General features: G+C 39.0%; 1 protein-coding gene across 2 annotated transcripts in view; it reads right to left on the reverse strand.

The window, feature by feature from the left end:
* LOC137984365 (histone-lysine N-methyltransferase SETD2-like) overlaps nucleotides 1-24,719 on the reverse strand; it is a 40,767-nt gene that overhangs the window by 5,546 nt on the left and 10,502 nt on the right. The window contains exons 10-20 of one of the 2 annotated variants that reach the window (XM_068831538.1): nucleotides 22,861-22,938; nucleotides 22,386-22,483; nucleotides 18,985-19,159; nucleotides 17,083-17,217; nucleotides 16,210-16,320; nucleotides 15,035-15,490; nucleotides 14,093-14,128; nucleotides 12,993-13,041; nucleotides 12,066-12,090; nucleotides 9,099-10,478; nucleotides 7,987-8,101 (exon numbers count right to left, since the gene is read on the reverse strand). In XM_068831538.1, coding sequence (XP_068687639.1) covers nucleotides 7,987-8,101; nucleotides 9,099-10,478; nucleotides 12,066-12,090; nucleotides 12,993-13,041; nucleotides 14,093-14,128; nucleotides 15,035-15,490; nucleotides 16,210-16,320; nucleotides 17,083-17,217; nucleotides 18,985-19,159; nucleotides 22,386-22,483; nucleotides 22,861-22,938 — 2,658 coding nt within the window. Of the gene's footprint in view, nucleotides 1-7,986; nucleotides 8,102-9,098; nucleotides 10,482-12,065; nucleotides 12,091-12,992; nucleotides 13,042-14,092; nucleotides 14,129-15,034; nucleotides 15,491-16,209; nucleotides 16,321-17,082; nucleotides 17,218-18,984; nucleotides 19,160-22,385; nucleotides 22,484-22,860; nucleotides 22,939-24,719 lie in introns of both variants that reach the window. The other variant, XM_068831537.1, reaches the window with a different exon arrangement.

Below are 24,719 nucleotides of genomic sequence, written 5' to 3' on the forward strand. Positions count from 1 at the left end.
ACACTCCTTTGTGGTAAATAGAACCCCTACTCTTATCCCAGCTCTAGCATTCTGAGTGCGCACTAGACCACTGGGCCACAGAGTTTCACACTTGCGTTGTAAGCAACAATTTACTTTCAAATAATTAATTTTCCATAACCTCACATCTGAAAATATTTTAATAAAGTGGACAGATGATTTTTCTTTGTGAACGGCAAGCTTTAAAGGTAAGGACAATTTTCTATGTTCTCTCTAGATCTTGCTTCATTCTTGGGTGTTTGTGGTGAAAAATTGCATAACCAATACGCCAATCGAACTGCAAAACATTTTGTGAATCAAACCAGTGTGTTCAATCGGCCATTGTGAGTCAGCACCCACTATTACAAAGCACTGTTTGTTGATTCCATTGCCATACCTCCCAGTACAGGATTCAATAACGTGAAAAGAATATTAGAAAACAGCCTTAATCAACCAAGCACAAAAGAGAAATCAAGTAAAAAAAGATATATTAGTCTAATTTGGTTTATAAATACACAAATTAATTAAACCACAGCAAACAAATGAAGCGGCCAATCTCCAGTCAGCATTCCAAAGAATTCTCACCTTTTTATCCTGACATTCCTCGAAAAGGAAAGTAAATTCTGATCGTATTGCTGTGCTCAGGCTGATTGTTTCCATTTGCAAATTTAGTAACATTAAAACAAATAGTCCGGCGGATATGTGCATATTTGAGGGAAATCGTGCACTTTGTGAAGAAAGCACCAAATTTTGCACAAAGGTAGCTTAGGATACAATGAAAAATCTCTGATATGGAGCCACCGCTAAAAATCATGTTAAGAGCATTTAAGTGGTTATTTTGCATGAAAACGAGGCTAAAATCATAAAATACCTATTTTGCCTATCATGTGAATATTAACCCCTTTTGATACACTGGTTTTCCTTGCTTTTTGTTATTATAACTTCATTTGCTAACCCAGCTCCATGTTCCTCTCATCTATGATCACCTGTGATCTTGTAAATTCTGAATTACCTTGACCTTGACCTTCAGTCACTTTTATACAGCACATACAAAAAAGTTCTTGCCATTAAGTTTTGGTGAGGTACTTCACATAACTTTAAAATGGACATTAACGGGGAAGTTACAGCTCATAAAGAGATGCTACATTAATAATAGGCGGTTTGAAGAACTTCATTCCTAGCATAATTATAATAACAGTAGCTTTTGAAATATAAGGCCACCGTTATCAATTTTTGTTTAGCAGTGTTATTATTTTTTAGAATCACAGGTCATTAATGATCAAAGAAGTAAGTTAGGAATGCATTATCTCCTAGGAGAAATATGCACCTGCTTTGAATTTGTAAGGGTAATATAACAATAAAACATAGAGTTAATTGAGGAAGAGACTGGTGCCTACCCACAATGCACTTTCACATTGCAATTCACATCCGCCATATTGGATCATTTGGGAAACACTGCTACGTTGTCTGTAAGTAAACTAATGCAATTAATGTTCATATCTTTTTGGCGGACGATTTGGAATGGTTTTTCAATTATTTTATTCTCTAGCTCAACATATTTTAATATCTAATGCTGCTTAAACTACAAAAAAAAACTCTGAATTACTCGTTGCCATGAATTACCATTCAACTCAACTGAATTATCATGTAGGTGCATTCTGTAACTATGAGATGACAATCATAAGAAGTTCGTCGTTGGAATAATCAGTAACATTTCATTTTCACCAATTAGGTGATAGAGCTTTTCATTTGAATGGGTTAAATGCGATCACATTTGTCGAAAAATGTGTTTTGAGCATGTTTCTGAGTACTGAATTGTGTTTTAGCTTAATACTTGAAGTCAACTGCTTCGTCTGTCGGGAGCAAGAAATAAGGTCGCTGCTAATAAGGAATATTACTTTATTTGTTTTAAATTTGCAAAATAATCATTCAGTAGCCCTGGGACATGTTATGAAAGAGCCATTATTCGTGTTTTTTTAGTGAACTGAAATATGCAGAGTCCAATAGACTGGAAAAAATGTGTTCTCTGTCAAAAAGACACTGGAGAGCCACTGCAGTGCCCTACACGTTCAAAACGAGGTGACATTGGTTCCGGATATAAAACGCTTGCATCAAATTTAAAGCAGTTTGTAGAAATAGGCAGTTTACCACTGCCTGTTGCATTAGATGTCCTAGATGAAGGGAGTGGTGTTGAAAATACGCTTTTTCAACATAATGCTTGCTGGCATAAGAGATGTAGCTCCAAATTTAATGTTACGAAACTTAAAAGAGCTCAAAAGCGAAGCGCAGACGCGACAGAATCAGTGGGAGAAATTCCTCCAAAACGGACACGTGCAAGTCTTCAGTGTACTGCTTCGAAATCAACCTGCTTCTTTTGCGAAGATCTAGACTCCAAAGAGCCCCTCCACAGTGTTAGCACTTTCAGCCTAGACTTTCGAGTACGCCAAATGGCCATGGATCTACAAAATGAAAAGTTGTTGGCGAAGCTAAGTGCCGGCGACATGGTGGCACTAGAAGCTAAATATCACAAATCATGCTTAACAACACTGAGCAACGAAGCCCGTTCAACAAGGTCAAAAGCGGCGAAAGTAGATGACGACGAAAAATTGACTCATGGAATTGTCCTTGCAGAATTAATTTCATACATAGAGGAAAGTCGAGCTGAAAGTAAGAGTGTTTTAGTGTTTAAGATGACAAAGCTGTCGGAAATGTACACATCCAGACTAAAGCAACTTGGCATTGTTCAACCAGGCGCTCTGCATTCAACTAGACTAAAGAATAGGATACTAGCAAGTATTCCTAGTCTACGAGCCTACCAACAGGGTCGGGATACGTTGTTGGCTTTTGATAGCGACATTGGAACAGCACTACAGAAAGTCTGTGAAGATGACAAGGACGCTGATGCAAACTACCTTGCAAAGGCAGCCACTATTGTTAGGAAGGAAATGTTGGCTACCAAGTCTACTTTTAAGGGGACATTTCAAAGACAGTGTCAAGAGAACTCAGTTCCATCATCTCTGGTGTCTTTGGTAAAGATGATTTTGTATGGGCCAAACATTGAAAGTCAACTTGAAAACTCCTCTTCTCAAGCAGCACTCACTGTTTCCCAGTTACTTCAGTTCAACTGCTATTTCCGTCGCCGTGAAACAAATTCAAATTGTGATCGCCATAGTAAGGACCGAGAAACACCTGTGCCTCTTTACGTTGGTCTGACTGTCCATGCACAAACGCGCAAACGAGAGCTAGTGGACACTCTTTTTAAATTGGGCTTATCGATTTCCTATGATCGTGTTCTTGGCATCTCAACGGAGATTGGAAACTCCGTCTGTCGTAGATTTGAACAGGATGGTGTTTTGTACCCCATCAAACTACGAAGAGGACTGTTTACAACTTCAGCCATAGACAACATCGACCACAACCCCAGCTCAAACACGGCCCAGGGTTCTTTTCATGGAACTGGCATTTCCCTTTTCCAAAATATATCTGAAGGTAATCCAGGATGTGAGCGAGAGGCGATCGTCATGGCAAATGATTCTGGATCAGTTACTAAATCAATCTGTTCTTTGCCAGAATGGTATGCGGAGGTACCCCCTGCTCTTCTGCGAGGCGAAAGAGCACAACCACCAGACATGGGTAGGCCCGAAGGTGCCGATGGCTGTTTTCTATCAAGGGCAATCACTGACGAATATAAATGGCTTGATCAAGTGAAGATATCAGTAAATCAAGAATCATATCAGGGAGAGACACCAGTAGCTTGGGCAGCGCATCATGCCAACTTACAGCCAAGGCAAGCAGTAATGCCAGCAATAACATCGCTGCTTCCTTTATTCCCAGATGAGGCTAAAAGTGTGCCGATGATTCGCCACTCGATGTACGTGATCAAGAAAGCCACAGAATACCTCAACCCTGGTCAGGTTCCAGTCATAGCAGTTGATCAACCGTTGTTCACTGTAGCCAAGCAAATACAATGGAACTGGCCTGAGTCCCATGGCGAGCAACACTTTGTTTTCATTCTTGGAGGCCTTCATATAGAGATGGCAGCCCTTTCAGTTCTCGGTAACTGGTTAGAAGATAGCGGGTGGACAAGCGCTCTCGTACAAGCCAACATTGCATCACCAGGGGTGGTGAATTCTTTTGTCAAAGGTTCAAGTGTCAAACGAACGCGACGTGCTCATCAGGTGACAGCAGCTGCCTTATATTCTTTGCTCGCACAAGCCTATGATGAGTACAAGCAGACTGAGACCCTTGAAGAAGCTCTTTCATTTAGAGACTGGTGCAGAAGAAAGACACGAGCCTCGCCACAATTCCACTTTTGGTACACGACATTACAGCTGGAACTACTGTATCTCGTATTTGTGCGGTCACTACGCACGTCTTGCCTCCCTCTCTATCTTGATGCTCTTCAAAAATTAACACCTTGGTTTTTCGCTCTTGACCATGTCAACTATTCAAGATGGGTACCAGTTCACCTGCATGACATGCTAACTCTTAAGAAGAGGCTTCCAGAGACATATACGCACCTTCTCAATGGTGGATTTACAGTACAGAAGACGTCTAAAGTGTTTTCAGCCATCGCCCTTGACCAAGCACATGAACAGAATAACGCTATGGTGAAGGGTGATGGGGGAGCTGTTGGGCTGACGGAAAATCCTGCCGCTCTACGGCGCTGGATGATTTCTGGTCCAGAGGTTGCAAGGTTGATAGCAGAATTTGAAGCTTCCTCAGACACAGAAGAGGAAATGAAACCTGGGTCTACAAAGCATCATGAAGAGGCAAAAAGCACCCAGCTATCTTTCACTAAGGATGTCAAGTCTTTAATCTCGGTCATTGATGACATGGGAAATCCGTTCACTGATGAAAGTGGAGATCTTCTTGTTCTTGACACTAAAGATCTAGCTGATGCTTCTGTAGTGAAAACAGTAGAAGAGATCGAAACACTCGGACAAGAACAGTTCGAAACATTCGTCAAGGAGAGATTAAGTGAAGAAAAAACAAAGAACATGCATGATCCTATTAAGAAGAATAAGCTTCCACTGTTCAGAAGCCCTCGCCAGAAAGAACCATCCAAAGACAAGCAGCAAATCTCAACTTTAAAGAGTGACTGTGCGCTATTCTCACGGCTGTTTATCTCGTGTCAAACAAGAGAAGGGGACTTGGACGTTTTTTTTGAACATGAAAACCAAGGTTGTCCACCATCAATATCACAAAATGGAAAGCTTCGTCTTTCAGGAAAGAAATCCGACCTGACAGACTGCATTCAATCACTTTCGCAGCCTCGAACCAGTGCCCCGACACCAATAGATGTAGCTATAATTGATGGTGCAGCAGCTATTAACATGCTAAAACCAACAAATACAGTAAAAACATTTCAAGAGTATGCAGATCTGGTGTTCATTCCATATGTCAAGGGCCAGCTGCAGCATGTGCAAAGACTTGACATCATATGGGACGAGTATGTACCAAACAGTTTGAAAGCAACGACCAGAGAAAAGAGAGGACGTGGTATTCGCCGGCGTGTTCAGTCTTTGACAACTGTTCCAAAAAACTGGAAGGAATTCCTGCGTGTAGATGAAAACAAGAAGGAACTATTCAGTTTTTTAGCAGAACAGATTCCCCCTGTAGAGTTCGGCGATGGGAAGCAAGTCATTACCACGAAAGGAGAACAGGTTCTTTGTAGTCCACCGCGGTTTGACACTTCTAGCCTTACTCCATGTAACCACGAGGAAGCAGACACCAGAATTCTAGTTCATGCAGCAGATGCGTCGAAAGCAGGACACAAGAACATCGTCATCCGTACTGTAGACACTGATGTCGTTATCATCTGCATTGGCATGACCCAGATGCTAAACATCAATGAGCTGTGGATTGCCTTTGGCTGTGGTACTAGTTTGAGATATCTAGCTGTTCATGAAATTGCATCTCGTCTTGGTTCTGAAAAGGCAAGATCACTACCAAGTGTTTCACGCTTTTACTGGCTGTGATACTGTTTCTTGTTTCTCTGGGAAAGGGAAGAAGACTGCATGGATCACGTGGATGGCCTATGAAGAAGCAACTTCGGCATTCCTTGAATTGTCCAACAACCCAGATGATGTGAGTGAAGAATGCCTGAGAAAGCTAGAGCGATTCGTTGTTCTTCTGTATGACCGCACCAGTACCAAAATGCGCGTTAACGAGGCACGCAAGCAGCTGTTTTCACAGAAGGCAAAGTCTATTGAATCTATACCTCCAACGCAGGCTGCTCTTATCCAGCATACTAGAAGAGCAGCATACCAGGGTGGACATTGCTGGGGTCAAGCAATTGTTCCAGTGATGAACTTGCCATGTCCTAGTCAATGGGGATGGACGAAGACTGATGCTGGCTGGAAGCCCCTCTGGACCACATTGCCAGATGTATCATCATCCTGTGAGGCACTTATAAAATGTCGCTGCAAGAAAGGTTGCAGGTCTAACTGCTCATGCATCCGAGTGGCTCTTAAGTGCACTGCACTTTGCACTTGTGGTGGAGACTGTCTAATAGATTGATTACGCTTATCAAGGTTGGGGGAATAACTGATTAACTTAGACTTGCTATTTTATATAATGCCCCCACTGCAAAAGTCATGCGAAAGCTTTGAATTCATAGTACTGAAAAAATCCAAGATGGCCGCTATTGTTGCAACCTGCAGTTACTGTACTATCACAGGTCATTCAAACACCCCTCCCCTTTTCTTTAATTAATTTGGGAACAATATTGCTGAGGTGTGGGGTAATTTAATATAAGTAGCGAGAAGACTTAAGGTGGCTCAAAATTTACAATTTCCAGCACATTCCAAGACTTAGATTTTGATGTGTCAATTTTCAAAAATTTATGGTGGCCCTGAACCCCATGTACAGAATTGTTTTTAAACTTTGCCAAAAGTTGCATCTTATCCCGATTATCACAATTCTATATAAGAAAAGTTTCACCGTTTCGTTTTGATATATAAGCGCTTAAAGGTGAAATTAAGGGTGTTGTTAGCGGGTCATTGTGTTGCTATGGTAACCTATTGTGTAACGCAATTAAGCGCCTTGAACATAGGATATGAGCACTATAGAAATAAAGTTATTGTTATTATATCAACGTGCTTGCCAGTGATTGGGCAGTTTTTTGATACCACGATTGTAGCATCAATTGATAAAAAGTGGTAATTATGACCCATCAAAATTAAAGTCTTGGAAAGTGCTGAAAACTGTTTTGAGCCACCTTAAGTTAACTGCAGATGGCCCCTCTTTTCGAGGTCACGTTAAATACTGGGACTTTCTGAAAGTGTTTCAACTGCTCAAACCAATGAAAACACCTCCTAACTAGTGTTTTTGTCTTATAATCATTGACATGTGTTACATGTGAAGCAAACCTAAAAAGTCAGATAAAAAGACAGCACAGTTGTGAAGGTCAAGGTCATGACGAAAATTACCTTGTCGTGTGTAAGAAATAAAAACTTATAAGTTTCTGTGTTTAATTGTTAGTTGATGATATCATGACGTCAAATACAAATAATACCAATGTAATTTGGAACATTTTGAATTAATGTGATAGGCCAGAATGGGTATCTTGTTAGTCTAGCCTCGCTTTCATGAATAATGACCCCTTAAATGGCCAAGATCTAATTTCTGTCAATGGCTCCATAGCAAAATCTCTTTAGATTGCCATAAACAACCTCTGTGCAAAATTTGGTGCTTTCTTCACAAAGTGCAGCATTTTTCACATATCCGCCGGACTAAAAATTATACCTGCTAGTTAAAATTACAGACTCCTTCTGGTAAACTTTGCAATTTTTTGAATTTTACCGTTGATTCTGATTGACTAAACAACATTGTGCATCCCTGCAGAAATGCCATTTGGGTGATCAATAATAATGAATTATTATTAAAAAATGATGGCCATAATTATGATTATAAGGAAAAAAAACTTTAAAAAATTATTTCACCTATTAAGGCATCAAACTTATTGGAAAGAAACCCTTTCTTTACCTCTTCAAGGCTGTGATAGCTGTGTGTTGCAAAACTCGTCCCTTCGGGTCCCATGATTGGTTCCTCCTCTGATGATGGACTGTTATCCCATCGTGGTAATTCCCATTGAGTTTTTCTGCAAAAGTGGAATAGTTGTAATAATAATTTATTAATCATTCAAATAAAGTATTCATAATTCATTGATAATTTATGAGGGTGTAAACAATACAGTTATCCAAAAAGAATCCCAATAAAGAATGAATTTTGTGCAATTTGAATTGGTAACAGTAATTATTCATCCTCTTAACATTAATTCTAAATACTCATCCAAGTTTTCTAGTCAGAAACAAGTTGCACCAATTTAGTGGCCCAACAGTACAACCCAGCAAGTCTGTCTTTGTTGATTGTTAAAAAAAATTAAGAAACACAATAAATAACTTGGTAACAGTTAAGAATCTGATCCCACCAACACGTCGGCCAACACGTTGCTCGACTGTCTGCCGACGTGTTGGCCACTGTTTAATCTTATAACATATAAGACCGACGCGACCGACGCATTGGCCGACGTGTTGGCCAACGCGTTGGTGGGATCGGATACTAACTTTACCTAAATAACTTAGTAATTCTATTTTTTTGGGCCTTACAATAAGTAAGGCATTCCTGTTTTTGTCTTAAGCTTTGGCTGGTTATTCATATACCGGATCTGAAATAATTAAAGCAAACACAACAATACCTAATTGCAAAGCCTAATCAGAATAACAACGGTTCTTTTGTCCTCCGTCATTTTAGTCTGGGATAAGAAAGTCTACCCTAAGCTTTTGTAAATTATGGTCAATGATTATTAATATTATTATAACTTCTACACAATAAATAGTGACAAAAGACTGGATTTGACTGTACAAAGTCCTTTTGCATGGGTGAAGTGATCCCTTCGGGATAAAATCATTGGGTTTCAAGGGAATGTATGCCACAGCCATCCATTTACCTTCAATTTATAACAAGGATAATGACTACCACCACACCAATCTCTAGCCAATGGTGTTGAATGTTGAATTTTTCCAGGAAATGGCTTTGCCCAGGTCATAGGAGGCCTCTGGTTAAGTTCAATCTCCAGGAATGATATTATAACTTACCGAGTCTGTGTATGGTAGTAGTAGACTTTTCCTTGAGGATCTGTTGCTGACTTCCAGTACGGTGGCAGCTGTGAAAGGTTGCATTTAACAGGTAAAGGTGTGCTGGGTTCTGGTTTGTCTCTGTGCTCATACATTTCTAGCGAAGATGTGGTGACGACTCCAGTTTGCAGCATCAGAGATTCAACCTCTGAAACAGATGAAGCTTCTGGTGTATTGCCTGGATGCCGAAGCGCCATGGTGACTTGTCCCTGAGGACTAACCGATTGTACTTGTTGTGCTGGCAAAATGTTGAGGTGGGGTACCGTTGATGAGTTTAATGCAGGAAACTTACTTGGCTGTGATGGAAAGCTACTCTGCATAACCTGCTGAAGCTGTTGAGGCTGAGGCAAGGTGTTGCCCTGTGGAAACTGTGAGGAAGCTTGTGCAGAAATATTGCTCTGAAAAGGAGGTGGAGGAGGAAGTCTGTTGAAAGGAGGTTGCTGGCTAACAGGGAAGAAAGTTGGTTGGTTCGGTGGAAGGTGTGGCAGTGGAAGCGTTTGTTGTGGCAGGACTGGATTCTGTTGGATTTGGGGCACTATCACTGGTTGGTTTTGTTGTGGAAAATTTGGAGGAGGAATTTTACGGAAGAATTCCATTGGAGGAATATTAGGAGGAGGCACACTAAAATTAGGAAAAGATGGTGCTTGTTGTGACATATTTCCCGCAAGATTTCCAGGTACCATATTTTGGGGCCTTGGACCCTGATTTAGTCCCACGGGTCCACCGCAGAAGGCCTGGTTTCCTTGAAAGTTCTGTGAAACATTTTGGACACTCTGAGAGGATCCCCTCCAGGGAGCAATGCCTTGCTGTTGATTAACATTTCCTTGCAGGTTTGTGTTAAACTTTCCTGACCCATGTACATTTCTTTCCTGTTGCTGGAAAAAACTTTGATTTTGATTCCACTTTTTTTTCTTCTTTCTGCTCCCTTTGGGTTTTTGCTGAAAAGAAGAGCCAAACCCTTGATACATGTTGAAGTTCATTCGCTGCTGGTAACCGAAGGTCTGCATTGAAATCTGAGACTTTGTGTTCTGAGATGACTGATTGCTGTCTGGCGCTGGATGAATTGCATTTGTATCTTCCTTTTCATCTTCCTTTTCATCAAAAGTTTCTTTGCTTTCTGTGACCTCTCCAAACTCTAGCAAGCTAAAATCAGCTGGTTTTGGCTTTGGAGCTTCATCTTCGTAGACCTTTTCAACAAGGGTATGTTCACTAAATGTGGAGAATCCTTGAGAAACTGGTGGAGTCCTGGACTCCACAGGAAACAGAGGTCTTGGAGAATTATGTAGAGTCTTCATGATTATGTCAAGTCTCCCTGGTGAAGATATTTGTTCGCATGGTGTCCTACTGGATAAAATAAAACAAAAAAATCTCAGTCCTGAAATGCACAAATTATAACATCACAAAGTTCCCCCTTTTCCTTCTCCCAACTTCAACAACATTAAAAGTAATTACACAAGTGATAAAAATTAATGTCACAATCTGTTCTCAAAACTCTGCTCAGTAGTAATCCTAAAAATAACTCTAATACTAGTGTCAACATTGTTGTTGTTGTACAGTGTAAATACATGGGACACAGTGTGCAAATAATTACATACATTTCTTGGCATAACTGGATTTAAAAGAAAACAATGTTTCATTGTGAATGTTATTTGGTAACCTCGTATGAGTTTGTTGGTTCTCTACTCTGCACCGAGAGGTTTTTCTCCTCTTCCTCAAAAACCAACATTTGACTTGACTTGCTTTAATAAATAATGTTAATGTTCAGTTTACAGTACAATTGGACGCAGAAGAAAGAAAATCGAATGTTTATGCAACTTACAAACGCCAGGAAAAACATGCGCATGGCATATTTCAATGACAACAAAAATTCCCATTTCTCACTACAGAGAAATGATCGAGTTCCTCAAATTTCAGGGTAAGCTGTTCTTTTCAGATTTTTGCAGTCAAATGACTTCATTTTGTCAATGATTATGTTCAGCTTGAGGAGTTCTTGTGTTTGAATTCCCACATGTTGCGTGACATTATCTGAGCTGTTTTTTAGGCCAGACAATCGGCGACACTTTCGATCTGTCAACGATAACAGTCAAAGCTTAGTTTGTTGCATGCTTTTCAAGCATTGGTTTGTTCATCGTGAACGAAACGACAGAGAATCCAATGGCAAAGTAATAATTGTTAAATAATAGTTTTGTGCGACCCTGTCGATATGAATTCCAGGCGCGCATGTGAGTCTCAGTTCTTGTTTTGCAAGTAACTTGTCTGTTTTGAAAATTATGCAACTTTTTCAGAGTTAGTGTTAAAAATAATGTGTTTAACATATAAAATCTTGAATGTATTCAATCGCTTGATTATTAACATTGACCAAGGCAAAGTCAAGGGTTGATGATGAACTGTGTATTGCTTATATTTGTTGATTCGTTTGTTCCTAAATTAAACCTCCAGATGATGCTCTTTTCCTGTGGAAATCTAGATCATTTATCACCTGGCACCAACAGTTCCTACAGCGTATGGATTCCTCAAGTCATTTATGTGATTGATGGAGCTTTGAACAGCCCATGTGTCTTAATTTTGATCTATGAATCAATGGGCATAACAGTTTCAGAGAAATCAATCATTTTATTTCAAGTACATATTCAAGGGTAGGAATCGATAGGACTTCATTTTTGTGCAATTTAGAAATCTGAAAGGGTACTGCAGCAGCAATTAAGAGGCAATAGATTAAATATTAATGAGCTGGACCCCAAAAATTTTGCAATGGACCCCAAAAAATTTTCAAGAAGGGGTTGAGAGGACACCCATTTTTTAAAAGCTGGATACGTCTCTGCTAGGGACACAGACAAATGTAGATGTGGACTCAAGTGCAAGGTGAGACAAGACACAGTGTGAGTGTGATTGGGTGTTATGGTTAACAGGTTCCTGTTAGTTGCTTACCGAGAATGCTCTCCCTCAGTGCTCCCTGAAAATGCAAGAGAAAAAAACTCATTAACCAAAAAATGAATGGTTTTATTTTGGACAATACGAAACCACGAAACACCAAAACACAATGTAAGACCCCACCATACATTCAATACTAACATTACTGACAAAGGTTGGATTTTGAGATTAAAAGATTGAGATTAGGAGCAGTACTGTTTTAGGCCTGGCCCCAGTTGTTCGAAGGGTGGATAGCCCTATCCAACAGATAAATCACTATCCAGCGGATAGAGCGGTTTTCAATTGAGTGTCGAAAGTAATTAGATAATTACTTTGGTTTATGATTACTTCACTCAGTGATTGGCTCAAAGTTCTCACGCCATTTTTTCAACCAAGTTTTCCCGCGCTTTGTGTCGGCTACTTGTGATTGGTTTACTGGATTGTCTCCGTCCTTTTTGATTGGCCAAAGTAATTACTTTGGTTTTGGTTTTACGACACTCAATTGAAAACTGCTCTAAACACTAGCAAAACCAATTGAGTTATCCAGTGGATAGTGATCTATCCAGTGGATAGCACTATCCACCCTTCGAACAACTGGGCCCTGATATTTAATTTCAAATCCAACTTTTGTCAGTTAGTATTCAATGTATGGTGTGGTCATATATAATGGTGTTTTGGTGTTTCCTTTCGCTGTTTCATAGTTTAGTAATGTCCTTTTATTTTCATCATAAATTATTACTATCAGTACAGCAGTGGCAAGATACTAATATTGCATGTGTTGTGGTTCAATATTTTTCCTGGTTAATTTTTGATATTCCTTTGTTTCAGATTGTGATAATGAATATTAGACAAAGAAAAGTCAAAATTGAACTGGTTTCAAAACTTGTAAACCAAGACAAAATATGAACCATGACATACACATTTTTTGTGATGTTGGTAGTTTACCTGCTGGACTGCATGCCAAGGACAGCTCTACAATCCTATCTTGCTTTGCCTGAGAAAAACAATGAAACCAGAAAATAACATTGTCTTGCTTGTCTTCAAACTGTGGCAATAATCATGATCAGCAATGAATAGTTTGAATACCCTACTCATAATTTATTCTTTCAATAAGTGATTATCAAACACCATCCTGGCCTGATTACTGGGTTAGTTAAAAAAAACAATAATAATTAGTCTTAAACCAAGTTTACAGGTAATGATCATGACAATGTTTTCTTCAGTTACAGACTTAAGTGCAAATCTGGGCCTGGTTCTTAAAATCATGGCAGTTGCCTCCAGAATTGCAGCTAATTGGACACACAACAAAATGTTAAACAGTGTGTCATGCAGTATTGAATGTCGAAATAGGCTGTTAAACATGTTGAACAAAATAGAGATGAGTTCTACATATTCCGTTTAACAAGTTGACACTTGTTGAATGGCGCTTATCGATTGTTTTCCAGTCTCGCATTCACCTGATTTGCCACCAAAAATAGAAAGAATTCGTAACTCTCGTTTGACAAAAGTTGAATGTGGTTATAGCCATTCAACTATTTGCAACTTTGTCATTGACCAGCCTGCAACATCGTGCAACATTTGTTGAGCAACAAATGTTGCACAATGTTGAACCATGTGCTCCCCCAGCTTTACACCAGACGACTTCACTCATCAGCGGTGAAGCCTTGGGGCTAAACATTTACATGTATATAAATTATGTTCACTTTAGAATTCTTTCCCTACTACATATAAGTAATTTGTTATTTTACTCTGTATAAATCTTACTCATTAATGCTCATTAACGGGGAACCCCTCAAAAGGGAAAGAGTTACTGAATTAATTTAATTTATTAAGGGTTAGGATTTTAAGACAAGGGATACTAAAACGTTAATCTTAAAGTTACTACTTGTACTTCAGGATGATAGTGACGTTCAGTTGGATGATACAGTTATTAAGGGCCACTCTGTGATGCAGTTCCAAATTGGCTGTATTTATGTATATTTCTCAGTAACTTAGACCTTCACGATTAACAAATAAATAACAGAATCAACCATGTCTTTACTCACCGGGGTAGCAGACTTCTTTGGGATTTTATAAACTTCCTAAAAAAGAATTTAAAAAGAAAGTTATCTTGTTAAACCTTTGCCTCAAAAGGGTGACACTTCTTGTGATTTTACTCTATCTAATGCCAGACAATAATATTATTATTATTATTTTACTTATCAATGGGAGCCACTTTGGGGATGAACGGATTAAGTTCCTCACCAAACTGTATTCCTGTATCTTTTAAAGTGGTACTATGATCAAAAAATCATTTCCTTTTTTTCTTCAGATTTTGAAAGCGTGTTCGCTTAACACCTAACTGGCAAAATTTTGCGCTTTGAGTTTCACAGTCCACCATTACTCATGTTCAAAACTGGCCGATTGGACCTCAGAGGGTTGGATCTAGAGAAAATGACGTCATTTACTCTTTAGCGTAAAATTTCAGCGTGTAAATGCAACTTATTATAATTATATGCAAAACACGGGTTTATAAGTCTGAAAGCTCGAAACTCCCGTGCTGCATATTAATTTGGCCGCGTACACACGCATTGCATTCTTAAACCAGAGTCTTTGACGTCATTTTCTCCTCGTCCCAGCTCTCTAAAGATTTTAAAGTTAGTAATGGCGGACCAATAAATAAGAAAATTCCAGTTAAAATAAACAGACCTGTGTCTTTTTAAAATCAGAACTTAAAACTTGGGTCAGTTAGTGTTTAGTTAACATAGTTTTCAAATCCAAAGGAAAAAAAGAATTTTTTTTTTGGTCATAGTACCACTTTAATCTTATGAAGAAAACCAAACTTGTGGCGATTGAGAGAAGTTTCCACGAAAATAATTGTTATTTATTCTGCCGTTGAAGAATGGGAAAGATTTAAAAGAAAAAATATACATGGTTTTCTTCAATCTTCCTGTTTTAAAACTGAAACATTTTGCAGTACATGTATGTTTTCATTAAAACAAACTTACTTTAAGCAGACTCCAAGACTTCAGTAACTCGTTGGCCATCACTCCCACACCATCTGTTGGCAGTCGCTCATCCTCTGATTTAATATCATCCTCTGAAAGATCATCTGGGGATTTTTCAGGTCCTATTTTGCCTTTTAACAATCTTCCATTTTGATCCTTTTCAACAGTGAAGCTTGCAACTTCAGCATCCAAGGAATCGTCATCAGATTGATCTTTATTGGAGCACTGTCGTTCAAAAAAAGGACTGCTGCTCACTTTCTTGTCCTTTTCGTCATCATCTTCTGGTCCGGCAGTACATTCAGAATCTGTTGGACTGTCATTGTCCTGCGCAATACTGCAGCCCGATTCCATAAATCGGCAGGACAACATTGCCCATTTTCTTACGACTTTTATCACCTTGCTGTCCTCCAGTTGGTTTTTTGTAGCAATTGGCAGACATCTCAAGGTTGCGAGTAACTGTCAATGGAGATAATAAAAACGTTATTTGTCACATAACATGCACAATATGTATGGCCAACTGCTGAATTTAAAAGTTCTTTTTTTCATGCTTGCTTAATATTGTTTTCTTGGGTAGTATTCAGTTACTACTTCATGTTTGTTCCAGTTCAATTTTATGGCCAACAAACAACAAAGGAGTATTAATCTACAACACTCGAGAAGAGAGTAACTACAAGGTAACAGGTGTTTGAAAACAATAGAATCAGTGCTTCTATTTTGATGATAACAATAAAACTTGTTCACTTACTTACCAGAATTAATATTATCTCCTTCATTATGAACACACATCTAAGAAATTATTCCCAATTATCAATCTCTGACTCCTGTTACTGGTTTTAATTGAATAGATTAAGGGACCACTGACAGCAGACCATGGTGCAGGAAGTTTAATTTTGGAACCCTTGATTTGTCTTGACTGGTAAAGGTGTTTCCCACAAAAGCTGGGTTACTGTGCAATGTACAAAACTATTACCACTTGTTTCACATTTCAGCAATGCTTCAGAAAAGATGGATGAGGATAGTCACGAGAGGTTGACCATGGAGAAATCATAACACTATCAAAATAATTATGTCTACAGGATGAAGAAGATAGTGCCAATAATTTTATGAGTCAGCCAAAGTTGCCTTCTGACAACAAATATAAAAAAAATGGTCTTTAATTTGATACCAATTCCCACCTGGCTCTGTAGTCTGGCTTTCTTGCCTCCTCCATCAACCATCCAACTCCACAAAAGTGACAAACCTTGAAACCTTAGAAAAGCCTTCAAACATGCCTGGTCAGTTGTATGCTGCAGAAAAAAGAAACAGACAATGACGCACCAAAGTAAGATTCAAGTAATTTACAAGAGTGGCAGTTTTCAAATGACTGTCAAAAGTACATGTAATTATGTGATTGCAGTTTCTAGGTTTGGTGATTGGTTAAAAAATCCTGCACCAGTTTATCAACCAATGAAAGGAAAACCCCAACCAGTCACTACTTGCACACATGATTTTTCTAGTTCTTTGAGCAAGTTATTACAGTACTGACTTGCGAGAATCGAGGAACGAGAATCGACTTAAGTTTGGGCAGATCGTGCTCTTGATTCCCCCCGCAATCGCACCGAATAGTGTCGTTCATTGTGATTTTTTACCAATTTCAGCAACCGGATTCAAAAGAGGGCTAAACTCGCTCGGTTTTCTGCATTACTCCTGAACAACATTCCCAGAGAAACTTCCACAGGCTTTTCTTTTATTTGTATTCCCAGTTGCATATGTGCTATTAGTCTATCGAGGAATCAGTTGAGCAAACAGCTCATTAAATTCTCGATTTTGTCGACTTGATTCTCTTTCCTTGATCTTGATCTTCATGAGAATCGAGACTCTAAAAAGACTGTCAACTTACTTTTGCATGGTACCATACTTTGATATTTGTTTTATGATACTCAATTGAAAACCGCTATAATTTGCCTCTATCAAGTCACATGATAAAACCAAATTTTCATGTCAGGGGGAGAGTCAGAGGATGAATGGGGGGGGGGGGGGAGAGAATGGGATACATCTTAGTACTGTACCTGCAAAATTTTAAGAAGCATGATTCTTTGATCTGTGGTTTCTGCGCGCACCATCAGTCGTGATAGTTTTAAGGCTTGGTCACTCTGTACCAATCCTCTGTTATCGCCCAACAATTTCTCAACTTCATCTTCAAGCTGTAAAGAGACAATTGATTTGCATCAGAGAAATACCTGCACAAGGTAATGTAAAAATTTTACACCAAAGATATTTATTTTTTGACTGTTACTTCGGACACTCGAAAGAAATCAAAGTGCTCATTATTTTGGAGGAGTCAAATCTACGACTTGATTACTAGTTTGGATGCTCAGAAGGTCATGAGTTTGACTAATGCCAAGGAGCAGTCGGTTTTTCTCCAGTTATCTGTAAGTCACCCTTAAAAAATGAATCTCTTCATTTCTCTGCTCCATACTTATGGAGCTCTAGTCCTCAAGACTTACGATCAGCTAACCCCATAGATTTCTTCAAAAAGATACTGTTTATTGCTTTCAAACTTGTTATTTTTGTACTTTATAAGCTTTTTGTTTTTTTTAGTTTCAACTCCCTTAGAACTCCTCAGAATTTTGATCATTATTACAGAAAGGCACTATACAAAATGTTTGAAAAATGTTTTGAAAATATTTCTTCTTCTTGTGTTAACATATAAAATCTGTTTCAGTACAACTGCAAATATTTTACACTGTTAAATGTCAGACCATCTCACTGGTCCAGTTTACAGCCCTTATCTGAGAATCCTTGAAAGTCTAACCATTTGCAGATGTGATTACAAAGGCAGCAGTTTCTCATCAGTTATTTTAAGACCCTCAGTGTTGGTCTGGCCGGAGTCGAACTCACGACCTCCTGCATAACAGCCCGATGCTCAACCAACTGAGCCACCGGTGCGCGGCGGTCCGTCTAACATCAGACGATTTTACTTGTCAACGGGGGGTGGTCCAGGAGGAGTCAATGAGTTAAACAACATGGGGCCAGGTGGCCCAAGGCCTGGGTATTGCTAACTATTGGTTAAGGGCCCACTGACATATTTTTTGGGGTGCGTTGCTAAGGATGTAATGATTAAGTAATTTGAGAGAATTTGGCATTATTTTGGTTAGTTTCCAACTTTTGTAAGCCAATGACCCTAAATATGACGTCATCGTACCACGCCCATTGTCACATGACCAATAAAAGAAAACTCTAAATTTGTCTCCGTGCTACGCAATTTGGGTATTTAATTGATGGTTTCATAATTTGTATTCGTTTTTGCATACAGCCAAGCATGGTTTTCTTTTTATTTTGAAAAATGTTCCTTTTAAAGACATAAACGATACTGAAATACCCATAACTTTTTCAAAAAAGATTATTTTAAAAAAATCAATGCTTAGCTATATTCTGTATTTGGGGGTGAAACGTGCCACGTAAAAAAATTTAATTCAGTTTAAAGACGGCCAGAAATTTAGCTTTTTCTCAAACCGGAAGTCACTTCGATTACGCATGCGCAGTTGATCTGAGAACGAGCGCGAGGAAGGGCGAGGAAAAACCTTCGATGGAAACAACAGGTCGTGCGGTGAGTGGGTTTTCTTGTCAGCTCATGATATGATGACGTCAGTTACCGGAAGTAACATTTCACTTCCTTAGCAACGTGTGAAAAATCAGTCTGTGGGCCCTTAAGAGGTATCAAAATCTATAGGTTTCCATGGTATTTAACACTGGTTAGCGCTAACCATGCTTTGCGCAACCCGGGCCTGAGCAGATGTCACTCAGGGAAATTATGTAGATGACTCACGGCAGGTACATTTAGAATCATCAGTCACCAAAAACAGTGCTTCTTGGGACTGCACTCATTAAGACAACCAAACTCCATGAAGGCAGATCAATTACCATTATTTAAGAAGAAAACAAAGCAGTTTGTTCTGATTGCAACTTACAGTGATATCGTCAAAGTCAGCTGTTAAGTTTCGCTTTTTCCGCTGCCTCCTCCTCGGGGAACTAGTTGGCGGAGTAGTTATTCTTTCTACAGTGTTCTTAAGGGGAGTCTGTTTTTCACCACCAATGAAACCACGACAGTTATACGCTTCACAATGACATACCTGAGCAACTTTTCTATTGAGAAAATTATCAGTATTTAGAAACTGTGACTGAAAGCTAGTTTTAATTTTGTACAACGGCCAGAGTTGATCAGTTGTATGATAACTGTAACAAGAACATTAATTAAGCAAAAAACAGTTCTGTTGGAGATAAGGTACTCCGTACCAGCTTTGAAAGCTGGAAAATGAAACTATGGACTTTACTAGACCTTTTATGCATACACAGGTACAGTACCGCCTGGAAGTATTGACCCCTAGGGACGAGGAAATACCTCGTCTTTGCCGCAGGTAGTGGACGCGCGGCACCGAGGTATGCAAATTTTTTTCCCTCGGTAAAACCGAGGTGCACTTTGCTGCGGGAAATTTGCCGCGGGAGAAAAGACGAGGCTTGCCGCAGGAAAGAATAATGATCTGTTGCTCTTGTATAATAAGTGGAAGACTGTCAAATTTTGTATCTCATGGTGTGAAGAATCGATTCTTAATGCAAGATATTGTAATCAAAATGAGAAAGTGTGCCATTTACGTAAGGACTCAAATTTTATAATCTTTACATAATGTAAGACTGAAGACTTCTTTAAAGATACAGCGTAAGCGACAGCTTGATTATCCAGCCAACGCAACACTTGTTGTTCTCCAGGTTGTAATACTGTATGTGTGCGTGAGAAATTATTTGTTTGGTTTTGAAAAAGGTTCAATTGTATCTCTTTTCGTCTAAGCTTGATTTTATTTTATTTGGAGACCTGAAATTGAAACTTGTGCGATTGTCTTCGTTTTATCATCGCCATTTTGGTTAAAAGCAGGTATTCCTTCCACATACATTGTATTATTGTTAAACTTGTCAAATTTCAATTTTAATCGCAACATTCTTCTGAGGCATCGGAGCCTTTGTCGGTACTATTTTGAGACCAAACGTACCGACGAATAATTTAAGAATGGTTTCTTTTTTCATCGCTTTTCATCAGCAATAAATTGTTATATCATAGCAATTGCAGCAAAATACATTTTCGCGTTGTTTTATCAGTCGTGCAATAGTCTACTTGAATTCCATAAATATTTTTTAATTGCAGCATGTTGATTACGCATGGAAAACAAATTTAAGAATAGACTGTAGTTAGTGGAGAAAAGAAGTCTCTTACTTATCTGAACGCTCATCGTTTGCATACGAATTTTAACAAATGCAAAACCAGCAAGCGAAACAAACTTTAGAATGTTCGAACCATCTTTACTCCAGTGCTCACGTTGCGCTTTCACATGCAACTCTTTTCGCAGCGGGCATCCACTCGTGATAAATTTGCATAACCACGCCGATATGCACCAATGATTACCCAGAGCACGAAAACAATCTTTTCAGTTTAGATCAAATAATTTTCGACTATTTCAGGGGTTTGATATCCTGGGTTCTTTCCTTGGAGTGTTCTTCTTTTTTGTGATTTGTTACACTAAACAACCTTAGAAAGTAATACTGCAGTAGGAAACCACAAGAAGTCGTAACTTGGCCACGCAAGGTTTTCGAGCCGTTCACCCTGAACATGTAAGCTTTCAGTTTGTAAATATTGTCAAAACCCTCTCCTGTTTGCAGGATATCGAGATAATAAATGAATAAATGTATGTTCCGTGCGCTGAGCTGCGAAAAACAAGCGGACATATTCTCCCATAAACTTAAATGTATAAAATGACGGCGAAGTCCACGCAAGTGGGACAAGCGTCGAACCTTCGAATGAATAGTCCACCATAAGTCTCCGAAATAATCACTGCAATCAAAATACAAATGCATGTCGCAAAGAAGGTTTCAAATGTGGTCGGAATCTAGCTACAGTACGGATATTCTTTTCGCATGTAAAAGGAAAAGGAAACCAAGGTGCATGATTAGCGGCTATAACCCTCTTTGCTGTTCACAATTTTCAGCCGAAACTTGTTCAGTTTTTGTTGTTCGCTGGGATCTCAACATTACAATCTACAATAGCTTATCGAAACACAAAGTCAACGGAAACCCCACTCTACCGCGGAATTTTAATTACCGAGGGTTTACCTCGGTTGACTTTCCCGCGGCAACTTTGGAGCCTAGCCGTAAATTTCCCTCGGCAGAAAAGCGGCCTACCGCAGGAATACCCAGGGAAAGACGCGACAGGGTGACGCCGCAATGACGCGGTAAAGGGGTCAATACTTCCAGGCGGTACTATATCTAGGACTAAACCACTAGTGTAGTGATTAATGAGACATGATTAGATATTCTTGTCCGCTTTTGCCAATAAATAATTAACAATTTTTCCACGAGCGCGTGTTGGATATGAGATGATAGATACCCAACGAGGTGCGTAGCGCCGAGTTGGCTATAATCATCTCATATCCAACAAGCGCGAGTGGAATAATTGTTTTATTAAAAACGCCCCCAAATATAGAAAACTAGACTACAATAAAAATAAAGAGGCCCAAAAAATCACGCATATGCTTGCCGTGTTTGTAGATCATGGTATAATGGCTCATAACCCAAGATGGCTTAGCCAATCAAAACTTACGAATTGCATTATCCAACGATCCAGTTTTTAATAATGATTGTGATACAATTTGTAGATGTTGCATACAGTCATGCAATAACTTGCCGTGTTTGTAGATCATGGTATAATGGCTCATAACCCAAGATGGCTTAGCCAATCAAAACTTACGAATTGCATTATCCAACGATCCAGTTTTTAATAATGATTGTGATACAATTTGTAGATGTTGCATACAGTCATGCAACATAGATACAGTTTGTCTATTGTATTGGCCATGTTATCGAATGTGCATTCAAGAGATAATGTTATACATGTATAACGTGACAGACGAATATCAACCGAAAGTGTCATGCTCTATTAACTGCGTTTTACACTGTTATTGTAAAACTTTATTAAAATTAGATAATTACGTGCATAAAATTATGTGATTAAAATTATACCAATGTATTAAATTTTGCACTCAAGATTGGTTTTGTTTGTTTCTATGCTTGCAAAGTATGGAATGCGAAGATTAACCCTTTAACTCCCAATAGTGCCACTCATAGATTTTACTCCGTCTAACGCCAGACGATTTTACTTGTCAATGGGGAACCCCACGGGGCTGAAAGGGTTAATGCAAATCAGTATGGGAAAAGTGCTTGTTCAGTGTTCATGCTTGGGCAAACTCCCATCCCCTAACTTAACTTGACCAAAGACAATGATTTACCATCCTTGCACAGGAACCAGAGAAAACAGAGACAGCCTTACCCATAGCGTTGCAATTTGTAGTCAAATGTGAGTTCTGTTCCAGCAGAGATGTGCTTCAGGGTAAAGAAGCCAATCCTAAGCAAACCATTTACTGTCCACTATAAAGAAAACAGCACCCACATTATCAATAAACACAAAATTATAATTAAAAAAAAACCTAAAATTGGGCCAAGGTGCAAGCTTATTTTATTGGTGACTCTATGAAGTACATGCATGATGGATAGCTCATCAGATGGCCAAGCAGTTCAGTGCAATTTTTTATTGCAAGATTACCGGTTTGAGCCCTGTGACTGTCTTATGCCAGATTTTTCCAGGCTAACTTTTTAACTGCTTATTAAAGTTGCTCTCTTATCTGGGAGGATCATTGCGGCTTAGAGTCATTACCTCCCACTCCACAATACATTGTAGGTCTCTCATATTTGACAATCAATTAAATGACATGCATAATTACAAGTATAACTTTTAATTAGGATACCTTTTGAGTCTCGCAGTTTGGATCACAACTATGGTTGATGAAACGGGAAAGATTTCCCTTGAAAGTGGCATCTATAATCTAGGAAATCAATGCAATTCAACAATAATTAACCATGCTATACACAGCACTCATTTTAATGGAAACAATAAAAGTAAATACATTGTATACACTGTTATAATTACTGCAAAGTTTAAAAACTTGAAATACTAGTGAGGCTGTAGTAAGAGGGCCACAAGTTAAGGAAAACATTATTGTACATTTGTATGTTTCTTCTTCACGATTACTTTGTTTCTATTTTTTAGGTAAGGTAAAGGTAAAGTCTCTGTTACGAGCCTGAAGCCCCATTAAGGCCGGCGCTTATCTCCGGTTTCCATAGCATGAAGCGACTAGGAGTATTTACGCTCCCCCCTGGATGGGATGCTAGTCCATCGCAGAGTTACCCCCAGCATTACGCCGGTAACCATTTATACACCTGGGTGGAGAGAAGCACCGTGAGAGTAAAGTGTCTTGCCCAAGAACACAACACAATGTCCCCGGCCAGGCCCCGAACCCGGACAACTCGATCCGGAGTCGAGCACACTAACAATGAGGCCACTGCGCCTCCCGGCGAGGATTATTAGAGGAAGTAAGAAGGTTTAAGTCAGGGCTAGGATACATTTGCATTTGAAATAGCCAATTCCAAAAGCAATTTAATCAAAATGCCAGGTGCAGTGGTTGAACTGAAGAGACTACCAATCGTTGCATAAATGGTTACATACTTGTACACAAGTAAAAGACCAACTGAATCAAAGGCAATTATCATTTTATTTATAAAATCGTTGATACCACTTGTAACAAGAAAAATGACATCCATTATACTTTTATTGTGCAATTACTATAAAAAGCATTGCTGTGCAGTCATCACATAAATCCACATTTGCAGGACAAAACATATATTTTAAAGAGGTAATTAGGAACTAGTAAGCTACCAGAGTACATGAAAATGTACGCTCGTCAGTTTTAACCAGGGTTAACATGAAGTCACATGCTCACAGAGCAAGCACAGAGGAGAGTTCGACCCTGTTTTCAAGTCTGTATTAGTATGTTAATAACACAAAAAAAGCTCTTGGGAAATAGCAGGACAGGCACAAAGGTTGGACAAAATCAACTCAGATCAACCAGGATTGAGTGAAAAACGGTTTTGTAAGCCAGAACTATTCAATGTTTGTGCTGATTTCACCAAGGTTAGCTTTAAAGTGCCCCTAACCCCAAAATATTTTTTTTGCTAAAATTAACCTTTGCACCAGTTCGAAACGCATTGCGGCCATTTTTTTCATTTTTCAAACAAATCCTGCAATTTTATAGGCTTCGAAAGTTGCGAACATCCAAGCATCTTGTGTTCACGACCGAGTCAGAAGGGGAGTGGGCCTATTCCTGATGTGACGTCACAAACTTATTTACATGGCATTAACTCTTTGTAAAAATGCATGCAAATTAGATTGTGACGTCACATCAGGAATAGACCCACTCCCCTTCTGACTCGGTCGTGAACACAAGATGCTTTGATTTTCGCAACTTTCAAAGCCTATAAAATGGCAGGATTTGTTAGAAAAAGGAAAAAATGGCCGCAATGCGTCTCGAACAGGTGCAAAGATTCATTTCAGCGAAAAAAATATTTTGGGGTTAGGGGCACTTTAAGATTAGGGCTAGGGTGATTTCTCAAGGTCTCATCATTTTTTTTACATTGATCAGAGGTGACCGATCCAAGGTGATTCGGTCCGACTTTTGTACCTGCCTGAAATAACATGGTTCTGACATCTACATACTGTCCATGTAACCATGATTACTCATTCCTACACATGCATGTATCAAGGAGTAAA

This window comes from Montipora foliosa, chromosome 14 (assembly GCF_036669935.1).
Source record: "Montipora foliosa isolate CH-2021 chromosome 14, ASM3666993v2, whole genome shotgun sequence".
Classification (NCBI taxonomy): Eukaryota; Metazoa; Cnidaria; class Anthozoa; order Scleractinia; family Acroporidae; genus Montipora; species Montipora foliosa.